A 21,082-nucleotide genomic window follows, 5' to 3' on the forward strand; every position below is an offset into this window, starting at 1 on the left:
GTCTCTTAACCCAGGTGTCTGGTTGCTGAATAACCTTTTACTGAACAGATCAGAGGCATATGACTCCTTCTTATGTCCCACTACGGCCAGGAAGTGAGCCCAGGTGCACTGACCCTCCCGTTGGTTCTGAGACTTTCTCTATTCTCCCTCCAAGAGTAAGTCTCCCTCATGTTAAGATCAAAGGTTTGTTCTGTATATGAACAAATGACAAATTTTAAATCAATTTGTATTTTTCAACACCAACAAACCTGTGGTTTCCACCATTTTGGCTAACTGTTGTTGCCACCAAAATCCTTGTACTAAATGTTAACTGGATTCCAGCAGGCATTAGAGAATTTTCCCTTACGTTAAGACCGCAGGTTTGTTAGTTATGAAAAATACAAATTAAATTTAAAATTTGTCATTTTACAGGGCTGGGCCATGGATTCCAAGAGTGATCTGGTTCTTGGGATAGGACTTTTGTCATTCCGTCCGGTTTGCCCATAATATGATTAGGGTGGGGCTGATTGTATTCTTGTAATACTCTCAGTCCCAACAAGCAGGTTTGGCTTACACTTGGGCCACTACCCTGTGGGGTAGGGTAGGGGACGTAGATTTGAGAGTCAGCTCTCACTTGTGCCATTGGTGGAAGAATAAACTCCATGAGAGGCTGATGATATCTCTTTAAGGTTTTCAGGTTTCATTTTTCTTTTTTGTCTGATAATTGATATTTATGAATAGTAGGGATAAAGATTTGAGTACTGTATTCCTGTGCCCTCTGATAATACTGTCGTGGCACAGGTGATGACCACTGCACCCTCCTCTGACAATCTGCATTTGGAAAAAGCTTGGAAACCTGGTGTAGTTGCACTGGAAAATTGACAAGAAATGTACAGTATCTGAATTAGGACCAGGAATATATGACACCCTTATGATAAATGATTTGACCTTTAATCTGGAATATTCTAGTTGCAATATTTTTAAAGTGTATAGAGACTTTGTAAAGTGTTGTGGTCGAGAGCCTAGGATAGCATCTGAAGGTTGAGGAAAACTGAAAGTAGAATTGGCCTGAGCCAAAGAAAGTAAAAAATTAAAACGATTATCGCATCTCGGAGGAGTTAAAGTGGACTACTCAGTATTGCACATGCTTTTTGTAATTGCTCCATGGGAATGATATATGCACCCTAACTGATGATGTACTTGCAGGAGAAACTTGTAGAAGAATTAAAAGATCAAAGTGTGATTAGAATTGAAAGGATGAAGAAGATCAATGGAGCCTTAGTTCCACTGCCAAATTTAATAATTTCATTTGATTCAAGCCGCTTACCAAATATAATAAAAGCAGCATGGTTACGTTGTGAGGTTAAACAATATATCCCAAAGACCAAGGAAATGGTTTATTGTCAAGAATATGGTCATATGATGGGGTCTTGTAGGCAGAAGCTACAAGGCAAGCCTGCCACATGTGTCAAGTGTAGTGAACCAGAACATGGTGTCATAAAGAAGCAAAGTTAATACATTGCAGAGAGAACCATCTGTCTTCACAAAATTGTGATGTGTATCATGGAAAAAGAGATACAGACCCTAAGGGTAATGGATTGCATCACATTTACAGAGGCTAAACAGAAAGTTTTAAGCTAGTACTGTAATGTTAGACCAGGAATGTCCTTTTTGAGTATTGCTGCGAACCATAGAAGAAATGTTGATGCTACCAGAAGTGCTTCATTTGGTAATACAAAGGGAAGATCAGTGGCGACATGTACTTATGCCTCTTTGGGGGGCTGTGCCAGTAATTTGTGACACACCTGCCGTTTCAGAGGCTGCACCAGTTATTTCTGACACTCTGCCTCTTTGGAGTCTGTGCCAGTTGTCTGTGGCACTCCTGCCTTTTCGGAGGCCGTGTCAGATATGTTTGGCACTCCCACTTCTATGGAGAGCCTACACCAACCATGACTGATGTCCCTGATGCTTGGGAGGATGCACCAGTTGTGTCTGACTCTCCCACCATTCCTCAGGAATCACCAGCCTTAACTGGTGCTCCAGAGCTTGAAATTTCCCTGATGAAGATGCCATTGAAGGTGCCCAGCACCCATGATACTGGAGAGGCTTTGCCATTTGTGGCACGTTCCTATTCCAGGGAGCAGTGCTGTCATCATCGACATTAAAACGGAAGGCAGCCATCTGTAATCAAGGTGATATGCTGAAAGCACTTAAAAGAGGCTCCAGTTTAACAGCCCTAAGTAGAATTTATTCATTTTCTCCAGTGAAACTGTCAGGGTGTAGGGGCTTTTTCTTTGACACAATTGGTGCAGTATGAGGGAACAGATTTGGAGGTTATTAAATAAAACTCTGTCTTTCCTTAAACTTTCCTTGACCTAATTTATTACATTATCATACAGAACAAAATCCTTAACATACATTTATTTACAATTTACTGAAAGAACCTTAACCTACTTTCTTTTCAATTTACTGAAAGAACCTTAACCTACTTTCTTTTCAATTTACTGAAAGAACCTTAACCTACTTTCTTTTCAGTTTACTGAAAGAACCTTAACCTTCTTTCTTTTCAATTTACTGAAAGAACCTTAATCTACTTTTTTTTCAATTTGCCACAGTAATATGCAAACTATCGCGTGAAACTAGTCACCTTATTACCTCAGTTTTCTCAAGACAATCACAAGAACCCTTAACTTAAGCCTAACTCAAAAATCTTAATACTACCAAAAGAACCTTAACTCAGATTATTTACAATTGCAGATTAAGGGGATCTCCACTCCTATTACTCAACCTTTACGTAAAGTTCTGGACAGCCCTTCTTGGTGGGTGTGCCTCTATTTAATCCTTTAAACTGTGTCAGTACAGTTGTGCTGTGCTCCCACCCATCTCCCTTTCCTTGAACTTAACGCTTGACCAAACATTCCCAGTCTTAACTGCAGAATCACTATCACCACAACATTATATATTTTTGTCAGAGGAAAATATTCATTGGCAACACCCCTTAAGAAGTCACCATAACATCAAGCCCCAGATTCACTATGCACACATAGTGTGTCCAAAAAAAAAAAAAACATTCAAAGTCAAAAAAAAAAAAAGTAAGTATACCTTAGTTTTACCAGACCACTGAGCTGATTAACAGCTCTCCTAGGGCTGGCCCGAAGGATTAGACTTATTTTACGTGGCTAAGAAAAAGTAAGTATAGCTTAGTTTTACCAGACCACTGAGCTGATTAACAGCTCTCTGAAAGGATTACACTTATTTTACGTGGCTACCAATTGGTAAACTCAGTTTGATGTTGCACAACTTCAATCTCCTAACCACTGTGGTCCCTAGAAATGGTGCTTGTCAGCATCCCTCAGCTTCATCCTACAATGTCAGCAGAAAACCCAGATTATAGGCGAAGAGGTGCTCCACTATCAATCAACTCGACTGCAATAAAAAGAGACAAAACAAATATAAACACTCAAGCACACCACACTTTCACAAACAAAAACACACGTACAAAACAACAGTGGAAAAACACAAATTTCATCATTCAAACCCACTTTCCAAATGCCACCACAAGGGAGTAAGAGCTAAATGGGACAAACTAAGACTGCTCATATCAGAAGTGTCTCCTGTATGTATAGCTTTGCAGGAGACTATGGTTGATAATAAATAATACATGTCCCAGCTCATGAATGTATACAGCCTATCATTCCCCTTATAACATAAATATTGGAAGCAATGGAAGTGTAGCTTTATATATTTGTAATGACACCCCACAAAATCCTACTGTATTAGTATCCAGTCTACACTGCAAGTGATAGGTGTGCAGATCCATATGCAAAGAAAGTACACAGTAAGCTCTCTCTATCTACCACGTAGTGAAGTCTTCCTCATTGATAAATTTAAATCCCTCATTCAACAGCTGCCACATCCTTTTGTTCTGGAAGATGTTAATAGTAGCAGCATTTGGGGTGACATCATTACCAATCAAAGAGGATATTGCTTGTCTTCTATCACAAAAAGTGAAAATGTGGGAATCCTAAACATGGGAGAGTCTAGACATTTTCACTTCAAAACAAGCACATTATCAGCAATTAATTTATCTGTATGCAGTGATGACTGCCTCATTGATTTTACCATTTTCCAGTCGTAATGAATATACAGTAGCTTCAAATCCTCCATGTTCAAGGCTACCTAAATGGAACATTGGTAGGGCTGATTGGGCAACTTTCCAGGAGCACAGCTCAATAGTTGACTGGGCTGATGTCTTTCCCTGTTTAGATAATGCTCTTGACTTTTTCAATACAGTTATATTCTCGGATGGTTTTCAATCTATACGTAGGACTTTGGGCATCGTAAATGCCAGGAAACTCATAGAACTGTGAGATCACCTTTCACCAGATACCGCAGACAAAAATGTGAGTATTACTGTGTTGGATTTCGAAAAGCAAGAGCTCATTTCCGCATGGAAATAAAAAAGGCACGAAAAAAATCTTGGACTATTTTCATATCTTCACTAAATTCAAAAACACCCCTGACACTGTAGTTTGGAATAGAGTTAGAAAAATAGCAGCCAAACTTACTCCTTGTCAGCCTCCAGTTATCAAGATCAATGGTTGTGAAGTAGCAGAGCCCTGGTTAGTGGCAACTGAGTTTGCTAATCATTTTGCAAATGTTACAAAGAAAAAGGATGACAGACCTATTCAGCTCAAAGAAGGCTAATGGAACAGATAGAAATTAATTTTAATACATCAAGGAATGAACAGTACAATGTACCTTTTACTATGAGAGATTTTGAATCAGCCCTAAAGTAAATGCATTGAATCAGTTCCTGGGCTGGATGACATAACATATTCAGTGATTAAGCATGACCCAGCCTCAAGGGTCTACTTACTCTGGTCCGGCTGCAATACTGAGGGTCAAGCTTAAATAAGACACAGTGGGTGAATTTAAAAATGGTCTGTATTATCTAAAAATTACACAAGGATCCAAGTATCTAAGGAATAAAGTAAATTAGCTGTAACTGGCTACAGCGGCAGAATAGTGTGAGGCGATGGGGAGTAACACGTCATTCCCCTACGAGCTCCAGAACCAGAATCTTCCCAAAGGCAGCTTAGGTGTGGGTACGCTGGCTTTTCTCTCATTCCCTTGTTTTTCCACTCAGGTAGGCATTGGTTGGTTTCTCCTACCAGGGATATCTGACAGACGTACCCACACCAAAAGTTAATGGCTTTCAGGGGTATTTGGAGGGTGTGTGTCTTTCCTCATGCCTTGACGGTTGGGACAGCACGATGTCTCCTTGCTCTACTTCGCCAAGGCAGCTCACACAATCTGAAACCTCAGGAAATTATGACAAACTCCAGAATGGCACAAGCATACCCCTGAAAATACCAGACTTTTCATATTAAGCGTTATTAACAGAATTTTCCGAGAACATATCTTCCCTAAGCTTTGGCAGATGTTAAAATTACTGCCATTTATGAAACCAGAGAAAGACCCATTCAAGACAGAGAATTATTGTGCTGTTGCACTGACATCATATCTGTGTAAGATCATGGAAAAAATGGTTAACATACATTTGATGTGGTACTTGGAACCTGTTAAATATCTGTCGCCTAGTCAGTGTGGTTTTCAAAGTATGCACTCCACAACTAATGTGTTGGCTCGAATGGAATCTTCATTATGTGAAGCTTTTGCTAACAGACATCATTTTGTCACTGTTTTCTCTGATCTTGAGAAGGCTTATGATACAACATGGAGATATGACATTCTGAGGGTTCCTTATGAATGTAACCTGAGAGGCAGCATGCCTCTTTTTATCAAAGTATTTTTTAAAAAATTAATCATTCTAAGTTCAAGTTGGAGCAACAATGTTAGATGTATTCAACCAAGAATGAGTGCCACAAGGAAGTGTTTTAAGTGTAACCTTGTTCGCCTTAGCAATCAATGGGGTATCCAAAATAATTCCCCCAGATGTACCTTATACTCTTTTTGTTGATAAACTTTTGATATCTTTTGCAGCAACAAGGATGGCAGTGGCTGAATGCCGTCTTCAGCTCTGCATGGATAACATAGTAAAGTGGGCTGAGATGATTGTATTTAGGATTTCAGCTAGTAAAACAGTAACCATGCACTTTTGCTGGATAAAAGGATTCCACCCTGTTCCAGATCTGCTCTTTGATGTATATCAAGACAAAATGCTTGAAAGTAATGAATATGCAGAAAGTTCTGTGGCACACTTTGTGGGGTGCAGACCGAACTCAGATGCTGAAACTATACAAATCTTCAGTCTTTTCAAAATTAACATATGAGTGTGAAGTGTACACCTCAGCAAAGCCTAGTAGCCTTAAAGTGCTTAAGTCAATCCATTATGGAGGAATAAGATTAGCTACAGGAGCATTTAAATCATCTCCCACTGAGAGCATGCTTATAGGTGCTGGTGAGATGCCTCTGGATATACATTACCAATGTCTGCTGGTTCAGAGCTGGTACAGATTTCAGAGGCTCCCAAGTCCTTAACCAGCATTTGTATTAAAAATGAAAGGCATTGGCAGTTTTATGAAAATCATCACCAAGCAACCTCAACCATTTTCTTTTAAATTGTATTATCAGGCAGTTAAACATGCCAGTGATAGAGATTTTAATGGCTAGGTATTCGATTAGCCTTCCCTGGAATCTTTCATAGGTTAAATGGCATAGATATTTTCATTTTACCAAGGCAGAAATGTCCAGTGTGGCAATGTGGTCCATATTTTTAAATCATTCCTCCCAATATGATAACTCCGTTGCAGTTTTCATGGATGGCTCAAAATCAGATGCTGGCAATGGCTTTGGAGTGGCCTTCCCTGATATAGAAAGAAGTAGGAGATTATCATGTGTTGCATCTCTTTGTAGAGCAGAACTGCATGGAATTTTAAAGGCCTTACAGGAAGTTGTAACTCAGAATGGAAATAGTTTTACTGTTTATTGTGGCTCAAGAAATGTTCTTTAGTGGTCGGAAATTTTTTAACTCTTTAAACCTGTGATTTTAGAAATGTGTATTGGAATGGCTGCTTTTAGTGAAAAGAAGAGGAAAATAAATATGTTATTGCTTTGTGCCTTCCCACGTTGGGGTGGTTGGGAACGAGCAAGTTGATCAACTTGCTAAGTCAGCAGTCAGCTCCCCAGAACCCAGATGTTTAATTCCATATTGGGATCTATATTCTCAAGTAGATCAGCAAATTAAAAAGTTTTGGCAATCCCTTTGGGAACATATTTTAATGAATAAAAAATGTGCAGTGCTGTATGTGTTACGTCATCATGGTCTCCTTGGTCATGTCCTTATATGCCAAGGAGGCAAGAAATGATGTTGTGCAGACTTCGGATTGGACATAACAACGACTCACTCATGGGTTTCTGATGTCTGGCGAAAGTCCTCTATTCTGTGGTGACTGTATTGTGCCGTTGACTGTGAGACATTTGCTTGTCGAATGTCCCAGTCTTGGGAAGCTAAAGCATAGGTTCCTCTCTTGGGGACATGACAGAGATGGACATTTCATATTTGCAATGATTCTCTGGAAGGACTGTAATTTAGAGCAGTTGTATATCTTTGTCAGGGAGGTGGGCCTCCTCAACAAAATTTAGATCATATACAGTACAGGCGGTCCCCGGTTTACAACGGGGGTTCCGTTCTTGCGCCGTCGTAACCGAAAATTGTCGTCGGAAAATCGTCGAAAATCATCAAAAATCATAAGAAAACCTTACTTTTAATGCTCTGGGTGCATTGAAAATGATGTAAACTGCATTATTATTGAGTTTTACATCAAAAAACCTTCAAATTATGATTATTCTGCTGTTTTGGGGCCTTATTTCTTCCGTCGGATCGGCGTACGACGCGTCGTAACCCCGGAACATGCGTCGTAAGCCGGGAAATAATTTCTGATGAATATATTTGAAAAGCGTCGTAACCTCGGAACATCGTAAGCCGGAACCGTCGTAAACCGGGGACTGCCTGTATGTGCATATGTATGTATATTGTATATGTTTTACAGATATGATTATAAATATATGTTTTTAGCTATATTGTATGTTAGATTCCTTTTAAACTTATTTATTTATCTTTTTAATTTCCTATTTAATTTTATTACTGCATCAACAACCTAGATGTTATGATGCCAGTTTTAACAGCCACAAATCAATCAACCCTGTTTGCATCACTTTCCTTCTTTTACTTTTCATTTGTTCCCACTGGCTTTTCCCAACTAGCTGTTGAATTTTTCAACCTTACTTTGCTCCAATGTGCTCCTTCCATTTAAGAAGAAATATTCTGGCAAGACCTTTTAGGAGTCTAGAAATGTGACTTGGTGGTCTTGTAAAAGTATTTAAGAATAGTAATAGTAGTACTATTCATTAAGGAACATCTTCCTTTTTCTTGGATAAGTTTCAACTTTAAAGATGTCATCATATGTTTTACAGACTTGATGCAAGAATGCTTACAATTCTTTCTATGTTTTCTAGTAATTTGTGTCTTCCTTAAAACATTTGTTTGTATCAAGAATTAGTTTTTATATTATGAATTTTAAGCAATAACCTTTAAAGCAGGATTACAGTATAAGTGTATTTGAGTATTTTTTGACATTTATTTCTAACTAAAAGTTACTCAGACCAATAAAAGTTTTTGTAATGTCTGTACAGCTGATATCTGTCTGTATCCATTACATATGTTGAAATATTAAATATTGATAATGTAGTTATAATTATTGTCTCAGATTGCATTTTTGACATGTACTTTATAATGTAACAGTAATGTCTGTACAATTGATTTCTGTCTGTATCCATTAGCTATGTTGAAACATTAAACATTGATAGTATAATTCTAATTATTGTCTTAGATTACATTTTTGACCTGATATATTAACGTGAAATGTTCTATAATGCCTTCAGATGTTCACTTGAAGATCAGGAGTGATGTGTCATACACATTTCGAAGTTACTGGGGTGTCATGCAAGATCACTTGCACTCATTAATGGGTGGTCCTTGGTCAGGCTTCTACTTGGATCTTATTGAAAACTCTCCACTTAATGCAGAGATCATCAATGAACCTGAAAGGTTTGATGCTTTTGGTTTTTTTATATCTTTATAGGAAAATACCACTTACAGTATGCATACATGGCACAGTGTAGATGATATTAAAGGTTCTTGCAAGTGCCCTTTGCTCCCAGCAGAATTCCTTTCTGCCTTTTATACTTTTTATCCATTCTTTTTTGGTGTCTTCCCATCTAGCTATCCAACTTCATTAAATTTATCTTGCTTCAGTTTTCACCTCTCATTTGAAAAAAGAGTCTTCGCCAAGAGTTTCTAGAAATGTGACAAAGTGATTCAGTTGAACTAGTGTCACTTCAACTTACAGACAGTTAGGTCTGCCCATCTCACGAGTATTGAAATATATAGCCTACATGATACGGCACCCTGGAAGCACACAATACCGGGGATACCTCTCATATATCCTATAGTGAACAGCAATTCCATATAAAGCAATTAATAATCTATCTTAACTGGTATTTTGTAATTATCATTCAATTTGAAATATTGATTTACTTATCATCCAGTTTTAAAGATACAGTCACAGGATGAACTGCTTCTGAACGTAACGTAAAATATTGTACTTTACAGTGTAGCCTAATAAAAGCATAGCTGACTGTAGTAGTTCTGTGTACCAACTTAAGCTGACATAAGACATAAAATACACAAAAGATATTAAAGACAATAAAAATCTTTGTGTGTGTTTAAATATGAAACACTTTCCTCTAATTGTTCCCTCCCTGTCTCTCTCTCTCTCATGTATATTGTTTTGTCTTTTATATTTATTTAATGCAGTACAGTATTACTACAGTGATGTAATGTTACTTACATATATTTTCAGTCTGTTTGTGTGCACGTGTATGAAACTCCATGCACATACTGTGCCCCCCACTCTCTTTCTGTGATGCAGGATTTAATGCAGTATAGAATTGTACTTAATACAACAGTCAAGTATTACATGCATATCTTTTTCAGTCTGTGTATGTGTGCATGTGTATAGAACAAGTATGCATTGTTTTAAGGTAAACTACAAAATGTGGTGTGCCCCTCCCTCAGTCTTCCTCTTTCATACAGTATTTTTATTGACATTTATTCATTGCAGTACAGTATTGTGCTAAATACTATAATGTAGTGTTACATTGTATGATCCCACACGGACCTACACAATTGTCCATCTTACCTGGCTGTCCAAACTCATACCCTACGGGCATCCGCTCCTCAAAACAAGCATCTGACATACGCGCCAAGCTCACGCATATAAGAAACACAGCCGACATCATACATCCTTTTTATGTATACTGGACTGTCGTTCGTAATAATGTCACATCAAATGAACTGTATCATTCCTAATAGAGGCAATACAATGTCAGCTTTTCAGCTATATTTATCAGAACTCTGTTTGCAACCCGTATATGGAATTTTGTACCATTCTCTATTCTCAAGCAAATACTGTATACTGTAGTTGACTGTATATTAACCCTTATGGGACGGGCTAAATGTATATCAAGCACACCCCCAGACCAAGCAGACTTTAAGGTTGGCAAATTTAAGAAAAAACACATCAGTGGAAAAACATATCAATGGAAAGAGGAAGATAAGCAGATGCACATTATGTAAGAAAAAAATTCTACAAATTTTTCCCTACCTTCCACGGGAAGTTGAAAGTTATACATATTTTTTGTAATAATTTATTTTATTGTATTTTGAAAAATTATAATTACAGCTCACACAGTGTCATAACAGATAAGAAATAAAATCAGTAACAGATTTTGAGTATATTGTTGTAAAATATTTATGAGATTTACTGAGATGGGGGAGATTCAGTAACTTTTTGTGAGGGATACATGTTTTTTCTAATACTTCTTTGCACTTTTCTTTGCAAAATTACAATTATAGCTGACATACTATCATGAAAGGTAAGAACTAAAACCAACAGAAAACCCTGGGTATATTTATGAGCAAATAAATAAAAAGACGTCATGGATAGAGAAGGGCAATTCATTCCCCTGTCAAGTCTCAAGGCACACTGATCACCCTCTGTCCTGAGTTGAGCTACTTTTGTTGCCATAAGTCATTTATGGACCTTTGAAGTGCTATGAACATCTTTCCCGCTAAATTCATCCAAATCGTATGGCATATAATATCAATAATCATGTGAGTTACTCCATCCATCACTCAAAACCTGTTATGAGACTCATATGATGATACCCATCCATTAAAGGTTAATCTCAGGTAGTTCCCGGTTTACGACAGGTCCGACTTACGACGTTCCGAGGTTACGACGGTTTGCAAATATGTTCATCAGAAATTATTTCCCGGTTTACGACACATGTTCCAGGGTTCTAACGCATCGTACGCTGATCCGACGGAAGAAATATGGCTCCAAAACGGCAGAATAATAAAAATTTGGAGGTTTTTGAGGTTTTTGATGAAAAACTCAATAAAAATGCAGTTTACATCATTTTCAATACACCAGGTAAAGCATTAAAAAAATATCATTTTGTAAGACTTACCTGCCAGATATATTTTCTTAGGGTTTTGACGATTTTCGGTTTTTCTTTTTTGACGATTCATTTTTTGACACGACGGAAAAACGGAACCCCCCGTCATAAACCGGGGACTGCCTCTATTTTATTAGCCTCGTGTTAGGTTCTACATTTCCGCTCGCTAGAGCCCTTGACCTTTCTGTTTGTTGTTTTGAATAAATTAGTAAATTTGTAGATGCTGCCTCTTACACATTGGTGACCACGGAGATGACCAGCCCAACGATGACAGCCTCTCCAGTGACAGCATTTCCGCTGCCTCCATACGTCTGCCCCCCTTCACGCCCCACAACCCAGAAGCTTGGTTCTTCAGGGCGGAGATAATCTTTCGGTTGAAGAAAATCACCTCCTCAGCACACAAATCAGACACCGTCCTCGAATTCCTGCCAGACAACATTTTCGAACGAGTTGCAGAATGGGTCACAGAACTTAAAACCTGTCACCTATGATTCACTGAAGGACCAGGTGAAGTCATCCTTCAGCATGCCACCTGCCCTAAGAGCCAAGAAGTTCCTGGACAATGTGGGGGCAGCCATTGGAGGCGAGCGGCCATCGCACGTCTGCAAGCAATGGCGGTGGCTGGTAACGCTTTGCGCTTCTGACGGCCAACCCAGGTCAATCCTGGACCTTGTGAGAGAGGTCCTTCTCACAAAGCTGGCCCGCCAAACAGTGGCGGCCATGCCCAACGCCTCCACCATGCCGCTCAAAGAATTCCTGACATTTGTCGATGCAGTGCACATGGCCCACAGAACAGTGGAGCCCACCCAGCCACCCATAGCAGCAGCACCACTACAGTCCCAGCAATCAACCAACACGGAACCTGACAGCGACCCAGAGGAACCGGCCGCTCATATCCAAAAGCGGAGCTTCCCCAAACAATTCAACAACAGAAAGACCAGGCAGAAGAAAAACGAACCACCTTGAGGGGATGTGCTTCTTCCATTGGAAGTTTGGAAGAAAGGCTCACAAATCTGACAAAGGCTGCCTGTTCTCAAAAAACATGTAAGAAGGTCGCATCAGCAATCCAAACAACTAAATGTCAGCGGTGAGCATACCGGTTGCCAGGTAAGACAAGCTGTGCCTGCTTTCTGCTGTCTTTCTTTCAGGTACGAATGCCAAGGCTCAATGTGCTTCTTCATAAGGGTTGAGAGGTTGAACAAAGAATTCCTCATCGACACATGGGCATGCAAATCACTCGTGCCAGCCAGCCCGCACAAACAACTCAACCCTGCCCCACCCACCAACATCCACGTATCCACCACTAGCAGAGCACCACTCAAGATATACGGGAGGCGGACCATGAAACTGTCATTCAACGGGATAGGCTACAGCTGGATGTTCATCACGGCAGACGTAACGTTAGCCCTTTTAGGAGCAGATTTCGTGAAAGAATGCAACCTGCTGGTGGACATAGCATCACAACAGCTGATCCCAAAAACTGCCCCTGCTTCATCACTGCAACAACAAATAAAGCCACCCATTGCCGTTTCATCACCGCAACAAGAAATAAAGCCACACACCACCGTATCGTCACCACAACAGCAGATACGACAAACTCTACCCGTCGCATCAGCCACCCCACTGCCAGAAATACGCTGCCTCCTGCAGGAGTTCCCAGAGGTCTTCAAAGATGACCTGCAGCATGACTTGACCAAACCAGCAAAGAACAACATCCAGTACCACATAGAAACAAAAGGTTCCCCAGTCCACACCCACTTCAGACATTTGACCCCAGAAAAACTCACCTACGCCGAACAAGTATTCAGGGAAATGGAGAAGGCAGGAATATGCCAGAAATCCCCCAGCCCTTGGGCATCCCCCCCTCCACATGGTACCAAAACCTGACGGAACATGGCGGCCATATGGAGACTATCAGCGCCTAAATGTTAAAACGAAGCCCGGCAGATACTTGTTGCCAAACATAGTAGACATCACCAACCAAATGAATGGCGCCAAAGTCTTCACCAAAATAGACCTGCTGAAGGGATACTTCCAAGTTCCAGTAGCGAAGGAAGACATAGAGAAGACAGCAATTATCACCCCCCCTTCTGCACCTACACGTTCGATTACTGTTGCTTTGGCCTTTGGAACGTGGGGGCAACCCCTTAGGGAGTTAGTGCCGTCAGTGCACGTCATGCAGTGCACTGTAGGCATTGCTTTAGGTTCTTTGCAGCGTGCCTTCTGCCCCTAGCTGCAACCTCTTTCGTTCCTTTTACTGTACCTCCTTTCACATTCTCTTTCTTCCATCTTACTTTCCACCCTCACCTAACAATTGATTCATAGTGTAACTGCAAGGTTTTCTTCCTGTTACACCTTTCGACCCCCTCGTTGTGGGACCACCTTGATGTGGTGAAGTGGCTCTGAACCCCAGGAATTTGTTTCTGGGTTTGAGTCCAAGAGTCTCATATATTATTACACATTTCCTTGGACTAATTTTCTGGAATTTTCCTCTTTTGCAAAAATTTATTGGGCCTGTTAAATGGGAAAAGATATCCTAGCTGGGACTGGGTTTATACCTGAAGCTAAATAATGAGAACTGTGGTAGGATCATCAACTACCTGATAATGTTCAGACCTGAGAGATATCAGATTGATATCTCAAGGGCAGAACTGTTCTGCGGGGCTGGGCCATGGATTCCAGGGGGCGTCTGGCTCTGGGGATAGGATTCTCGGCATTCTATCCGGTTTGCCCATAATGCGATTAGGGTGGGGATGATTGTATTCTTGTACTACTCTCGGTCCTAGCAAGCAGGTTTGGCTTACACTTGAGCTCCTCTTAATCATATTGTGCCATCCCCTGTGGGGTAGGGTAGGGGCAGACATTTTCAGGTTTATTATTTTTTCTTTTTCTATTCGATCTTTATGAATAGTAAGAATAAAGAGTTGAGTATCCCTGGGCCCTGTGATGATACTGTTTTGGCACAGATGATGACCTCTGCACCCACCTTGGAGATTGAAAATTCTCCAAATGTTGACGACCCATGCAAGAAAAAGGATATCCCTGTGAAAAAAGGACCGGGCATTGTTACAATGGAACCATTCTCCTTTGAGCCAGATGTTTCTGTGCCTGTGTCCCCATTAAAAAAAGGAACAAAAGATAGTTCAAATTTTTCAACTATGGGCCCTTTGGAGTCTAAAAGAATAAAGAAAAGAAAACATAGACCTGACTCAACCTTGGTTCACTTTGATTCCTTCTTTGGAGAATCAAACTGGTCAAGGTTTTTGAATTTACAAGCTGACAGAAATATATATCCTTATTAAAATTGGAAAATTACTTGTTGAACCGATGCCCATCACAAGAGACAAGCATAAGACAAATTAAAAAAAAAAGGGACTGGTTGGTTGAAACAACAACCAGAATCCAGTCAGAAAATTATTAAAACATAAAAATATATATCAGTTATCTTTCAGTTTTTCCAGGTTTGTCAAGCTCTAGTTTTAACCTCTCATTTCAGATTTAACCTCCTCATATTCTAGATGTATACCATTAATATAATAAAATTACTTTATTATGATAATTGATCCTAGATCAAAGCATTGTGCTATATTGTTAACATAGAAAGATTTCATCAGGTGTGATGCATCAGATGGAGCCTTCATATATAAAACCTTAAACCAGAATGTGAGTCCCTCATCCTTAAGTCTAGGATCATCACCACGAAAAAAGTACCCTTTAGTTGTCTGCATGGTGCGACAAGATTCCTCAGGTGAAGAAGTGGATCCCAGTAATGTGGTTAGTATGCTTTGTAGTTAATTTTTAAGAATTTCACAGCTATGATATTCAGCACGGCTGAGAAAGTCCACCTTATTAATGTTTACTAATTTGAACTTCAGAAATCTTTACTTCTTATTCAAGTTGCAGTTACTTTATACCCCCAGAAGTTAATTGAAGTTGCTGCTAACTTGGGAGGGAGGTGTTGTAAGTTGTGCAATCATTGGGATACAGCTGAATTCCAGTAAAACTCAGACTTGAAAACTAGCCAGTCTTATACTTGGCTCCCACTCATCACCTTCTTTTTAACTGTCACCTCAACTTACTGTACTGTAATAGACTTCAGCTTATTTGATTTTGTTACTTACTGGATATATCGGGGTTCCAAACAAAATTAGTAATGATATAGGGGATCCTGAAAAAAGCCAAATGATATTTGCCTTTCTAGCCTTGTAATTGTGGGTTCTGACTCATCCTGCCCCCCTGCTCCACTCTCCACCTGTCTTCCAATCAGTTGAACAGTTAGTGTGTGTTTGTCTGAGCTTCGTAGACTGCAGTTCATAACAAAATATGATCTTGTATGCCTAGCATAATATTGCTGCATAGAAACCTATCTGAGCTATTCTTTGGGTGTGCTTTTACCATTCGACATTTTGACTTTTTATGATTAAATTTGTAATCAAACTACATTCAGTGGACCCCTGCCCATTCTTGGTTCCGGATTTGCGACCACCTATTTGCGGATTTCTCTTTGGAAATATATACACATTATTTACAGAAAATTTGCCTATTCTTGGTATCTTTCATAGAGAAATATTCACAAATTGCCGTATTTTCATATAATTTTCGTGAGTAAATGCACTTTCTGTGATAAAACTATTAAAATATTCAGGTATTTTTAGTTTTGTTTTTGTGTATTGAACTATCAGAATAGGCAGTTATAAGCATTTTTAGAGGGGTTATAAGTATTTGTGGATTTGAGTTATTCGTGGAGGGACGTGGTACGCATCCCCTGTGAATACCTGGGGTTGACTGTATTGGCAATTTTTTTGTTTAATAATGATTGTCATACTTATTCATATGATGCTGAATTTTTTTCATCATAGACCTTGTAAATGGAGTTAATTTTCAAAGCTATATCAAGATAAATTTGTTGACTACACATCTTTCAAAACATTTCCTTTCTGTTCTTTAAGAGTGAATTTTTAACTTATAGTACTGTAGTTCTTAGTTAACAATGAACATCACATTTATACAGATGCTGTAGGTATGATTCATACTATAAATGCTATTTATATGTAAAAGTAATGTATTCATAAATATCAACAATTTATCTACAAGATAAATGCAATAGCAATAATGTAAAATTGATTGATGTAAACAACCTACTTGTTATCCTATAAGTACAACATTAAATAGGAAATGTTTGAATATACAGTGCTACAATAGTACTTGACAGTGACATCAGATACAAAACTTTCAAATGACATCTTGTTGACATTTCAAAGAAAGTTACTCTGCCTATCACTCCCATATTTACTAATGCTGGGTATATTATACAGTATATGCACAATATATTGATACTGTAGCAGGTGTTTTGTTATAATGTTCATAAATGAAAAAAGTTGTGAAACAAATTTGTTACATTAGTGGCTGGTGGAGTACAAATCTAAACAGTATCTGTTGAAGGTTACATTTTTGGAAAGGAGGTAAGCTGAAATATTCTGAGCTGCTTTTTTTTTTTTAATAACTTTTATGATAATTCTATGTTACAGCTGTCATATCAGATCCAGCAAGGCTTTGCAAATGACTGTTAAACAATTATTGTTTTTTTCTTATTTACAAGAGGCGTATGATACCACATGGCAACATGGTATCCTTAGGTTTCTTCACAAGATTGGGATTAAAAGCAACACGATTCAGTTTCTAAACTAAATTTTATCCAATTGATATTTTAGTGTGATTAGGGAGCACCTTGTTCTCTTCTTATTTTCAAGAGGAAGGGGTCCTGCAGGGCAGGGGTGTTCCAGTCTGACATGTTATGTTATTGCATATAGTGTCTTTGAAGCAGTTTCTCCTCTGCTTAAAGGATCTTTGCTTATTGATGACATTGTACTATATGTCATAGCATCAGAGGTGGTCTCAAAGAATGGCTTTAGATATTTAAGCATGAAAACTGTTGCTCTGGATTTCACAAGAACTGTACTTAAAGAGAAGGTGTTTTAAAATGGTGATATTTTATCCACTGTGAATAAGTTTGTTTTTAAGTGTTAAATTTTGATAGCATAGTATTTTGTCTGGTTATATTGAAAATTCAGGAAGAAAAGTTAAGAAATCTTTTGGTATTTTATTGTGTTAAGTTTTAATTGGGAGTAGATAAATCTTTATTATAGCTGTATAATGCAATATGCCGTTGAAAATTGGATTATGGCTCTCAGATTCTGCTATTTTGGTTTATGCATCTGATCAATTGCTTTTGATATTTCTTTTGATTAAAATACAGGATTTATGTTGTTATGCACCAGCTATCACTGGATCTTTACAAAGTAGAAAAGTGACTTCATTATTTAACAAGGATCCAAAATTCTCCTAAGACTTCATGTAATATAATCATTGAACAAGAATTCTTTAAATCATAAATCATATTCCTCAAGGCCCTTCCATATTTGCTATAAAGAGCAAGTGGAGAATTTAAATCTTAATCAGATCTTGAAAGTTGATTACCTTAAAACTCCTCCATGGCTGATCCCTCCCATGAAATTAGTAAGAACTTACCTCCTCAACAGGTACAAACTTAACCTTTCCAGGCTGGGCTGAAATATACATTAAGAACACCCCTAGACTGGGCAGAATTTAAGGTTGGCCAATTAAAAAAAAACACAACAATGGAAAGAGGAAGTTATGCAAATGTACATGGTATAACAAGTACATGGTATAACAAAAAAATTCTTAAACATTTTTTTTACTTTCCACAAAGTTGAAAAATGAATATTTCCAACCCTGTGAGGGGCCTCTTTTCTAGGACGCTCATAAAAATATGCTAATTTTACGAAGTTATACATGTTTTTTTGAATAATTTTTTTATTTTGAAAAATTACTATTACAGCTCACAGAATATCGTACAGATAAGAACTAAAATCAGTAACAAATTCTGAGTATACAGTAAACCCCCCGTATTTGCGGACTCACCCATTCGCAGATTTCTCTGTGGAATGTATACTGTATACACATTATTCGTGGAAAATTCGCCCATTTGCAGTATTTTTTGCTGAAAAATATTCACTAATTACTGTATTTTCATATTTTCATGACTAAATGCACTTTTTGTGATGAAACTATTAAAATACTCAGGTATAAGCATTTTTAGAGTTTTTTTTTTTATGGTATAAGCACGTTTAGAGGTTTTTTTATATGAACTATCAAAATAGGCAGTTCTAAGTGTTTTTAGAGGGGTTTTAAGTACAGGCAGTCTTTGCTTGCTTTGTCAAATGGAAGTCAGCATTGGTGGGCTGGTGACCAGGACAACCTCTGCTCGGTGGTCTCCATTCGGTTGGGGGGGGGGGAATCCCCTTCGTAGAGAAGGGAGATTACCAACCCTAACCCCACTTTGGTTTCAGGAGTAGAGGAGAATGAGGAACTCCTGGAGACTGGCATTCTCTGGGCCTCTCAGGTGTTCCCTCGTTGCAGGACTTGATGAGTCACCTGAGGGCTTCCCATCCTCCTGTGATGCCCCCTGTGACTCACACTGCAGTAACAGTTACAACTGCTACTGTTTCGTATATACCATGGCTAAGTCTACCAGTGTAGCGACGCATGCTCCACCCTTGGTGACCCTTGCTGTCATAGACAAGACATCCCCTCATGTCCCTGCTATGGTTTACCCTGTGGTAGCCCATCCTTCTGGTGTGCCTTCTGCTCCCCCTTCCATTGAGTATCAGCTCCTCCACGCTCTCCTGAAGAAGATATCCAAGAAGAAAAAGTCGAAGAAGACGAGTCGGAAGGTATCGTCATCGTCTGTTGCCACCTCCTCTCCTTCTTCCAAAGCTCACAAGTGGAGGAAGAAGGTAACTTCTCCCACCCTGAAGAAGGCCCATCATGGGGCTTCTGAAGGGCTGCCTCCCTCCACATGGGAGACAGAGGGATATCTGGCTAGCTCTCCCCAGTCTTTGGACACGGGGACTGTGTCATGGGTCTCCCAGAGACCCTGGGACTCGATAGCATCGAGTGCTCGGGCCTCCAAGGGGACCCGCGTATCCGATACTAGTTCTGGGAAGTCATCTTCCAAGACTGGTTCAGTGCCTACCTCTATCCGTGTCTCTCTGGACACGCGAGTAGAGAAAGCTACTGTTGATCATCGTGATTTGGGAGCTCCAAGTGCGTGTACCTCCATGGAGGACCGTGTCATCCTGGGTACTCGGGTTTTGCCTAAACCTTGAGTCACCTCTGCCAGTACGTGGAGTCAGCTCCACGGGCTGGTTCAGGCTTTGCTCGAGAGGTGAGTAAGCATGCAATTATTTCCTCACCTGCCAGTGCTCTCCTGAGTACGTGGCCAGGGTCCCGTACAGGTGCAGCTGACTCAAGAGTCTGTGCATGTGGAGAAGATTCAGGGAGGTCCCCCACAGAGTCTTCTTCTCATTTAGAGGCTACAGCCTCAAAGAAGACTGGAGCACATTGGGGGGAAGCCCAGCTAACACCCCAGAGTGCACGATCACTCTCCCTGGGTCAGCCCCCACTTGCGTTTATGCGAAAGGGTCTGCTCACCCGGTGACAGCTTCCTGGTATATTCATGTGAGCCTGCGCGCTCTCCTCGGGACAGCACTCCCCTATGTCCGCATGCTTGGGGTCGCTCTCCTTGACCCATGCAGCCATCGCCACTGTGAGTTGGCTATCGCGCACAGCTTTCCCCTCCTGCCAGGGCTTTGGCTTTGGATAGGACAGGGAAGAGTGCTTGATCCCTCTCACTTGTCCCCTCAACTTTCTAGGGTTATACTGGGAGTCGTGAGCCAGACAGAAAGGCCTGCGATTGGGACACTTCTTCCCAATGCAGCCCTACCAGGAAGGCTTACATTCCGGGTTCAGTTCTCAGATCAACCTGGTCGTATGCCCAAGTGGCCGAGCAGGGATCTGGGGGTTCTGCCGAGGTTCTCCCTTCTGCATGGAGAGTAGAGGAGGACCGTGCCCTTGAAGGACCCGAGGGTCCTCTTCCTCAGGACTAGGACGCCCCCGAGATACAGAGGACCTTTGCAGAGATTGTAGCGCTGGTTCATCAGCACAACAGTTTTGAGGAAGGGGCCATGGCCGCATCCGTGGATCGTCCATCCTGCCCGAAGCCTACTGGGGATGAAGAAGCAACCCAAGGCATTGGTTGGCTTGCCATGGTCCATGCTTACTGAAGGGGTTTTGGAACAGGTGAACTCTCTAGTATCTGGGCAGGAGAGTTCTCTTCGTTCCAACCACTTGGACAAGCTACTTCTTCCTCCTCTGCTTCAACAGAAGTGATACTATCTGCTGACAAAACAGGTTGAACCGCACCTGGTTCGCCTAGGTTCTGGTCTGTTGCTGCAGCAGCTTGGTGTGGAAGGTCTCACCCTCACGCAGCAAGAAGCAGCGAACCTGGAATTAACTGCCATGGCAGCTTTCCAGTCAGTCTCTTATCAGTGTCCATGGTTGCCACTTCCTCAGGTTCCACAGCCCCGGGGGAGGATTCCACCTTTGGGAGACTGTGCCAGTCTGGAGGTAGGGCTATTACCTACCTGGCCTACCAGATAGCAAACCTGTGGGAAAACTTGGTACTGAAGAGGGA

At 40.2% G+C, this 21,082-nt stretch overlaps 1 protein-coding gene across 5 annotated transcripts in view; it reads left to right on the top strand.

Annotated features, from left to right (window-relative positions):
- Positions 1–21,082, top strand: part of LOC136855612 (cell growth regulator with RING finger domain protein 1-like) — a 91,321-nt gene that overhangs the window by 34,894 nt on the left and 35,345 nt on the right. For all 5 annotated transcript variants that reach the window (XM_067132712.1, XM_067132715.1, XM_067132717.1 and 2 more), the window contains 2 exons: positions 8,887–9,052; positions 15,141–15,300. In XM_067132712.1, coding sequence (XP_066988813.1) covers positions 8,887–9,052; positions 15,141–15,300 — 326 coding nt within the window. The remainder of the gene's footprint in view (positions 1–8,886; positions 9,053–15,140; positions 15,301–21,082) is intronic.

This window comes from Macrobrachium rosenbergii, chromosome 32, assembly GCF_040412425.1.
Source record: "Macrobrachium rosenbergii isolate ZJJX-2024 chromosome 32, ASM4041242v1, whole genome shotgun sequence".
Classification (NCBI taxonomy): Eukaryota; Metazoa; Arthropoda; class Malacostraca; order Decapoda; family Palaemonidae; genus Macrobrachium; species Macrobrachium rosenbergii.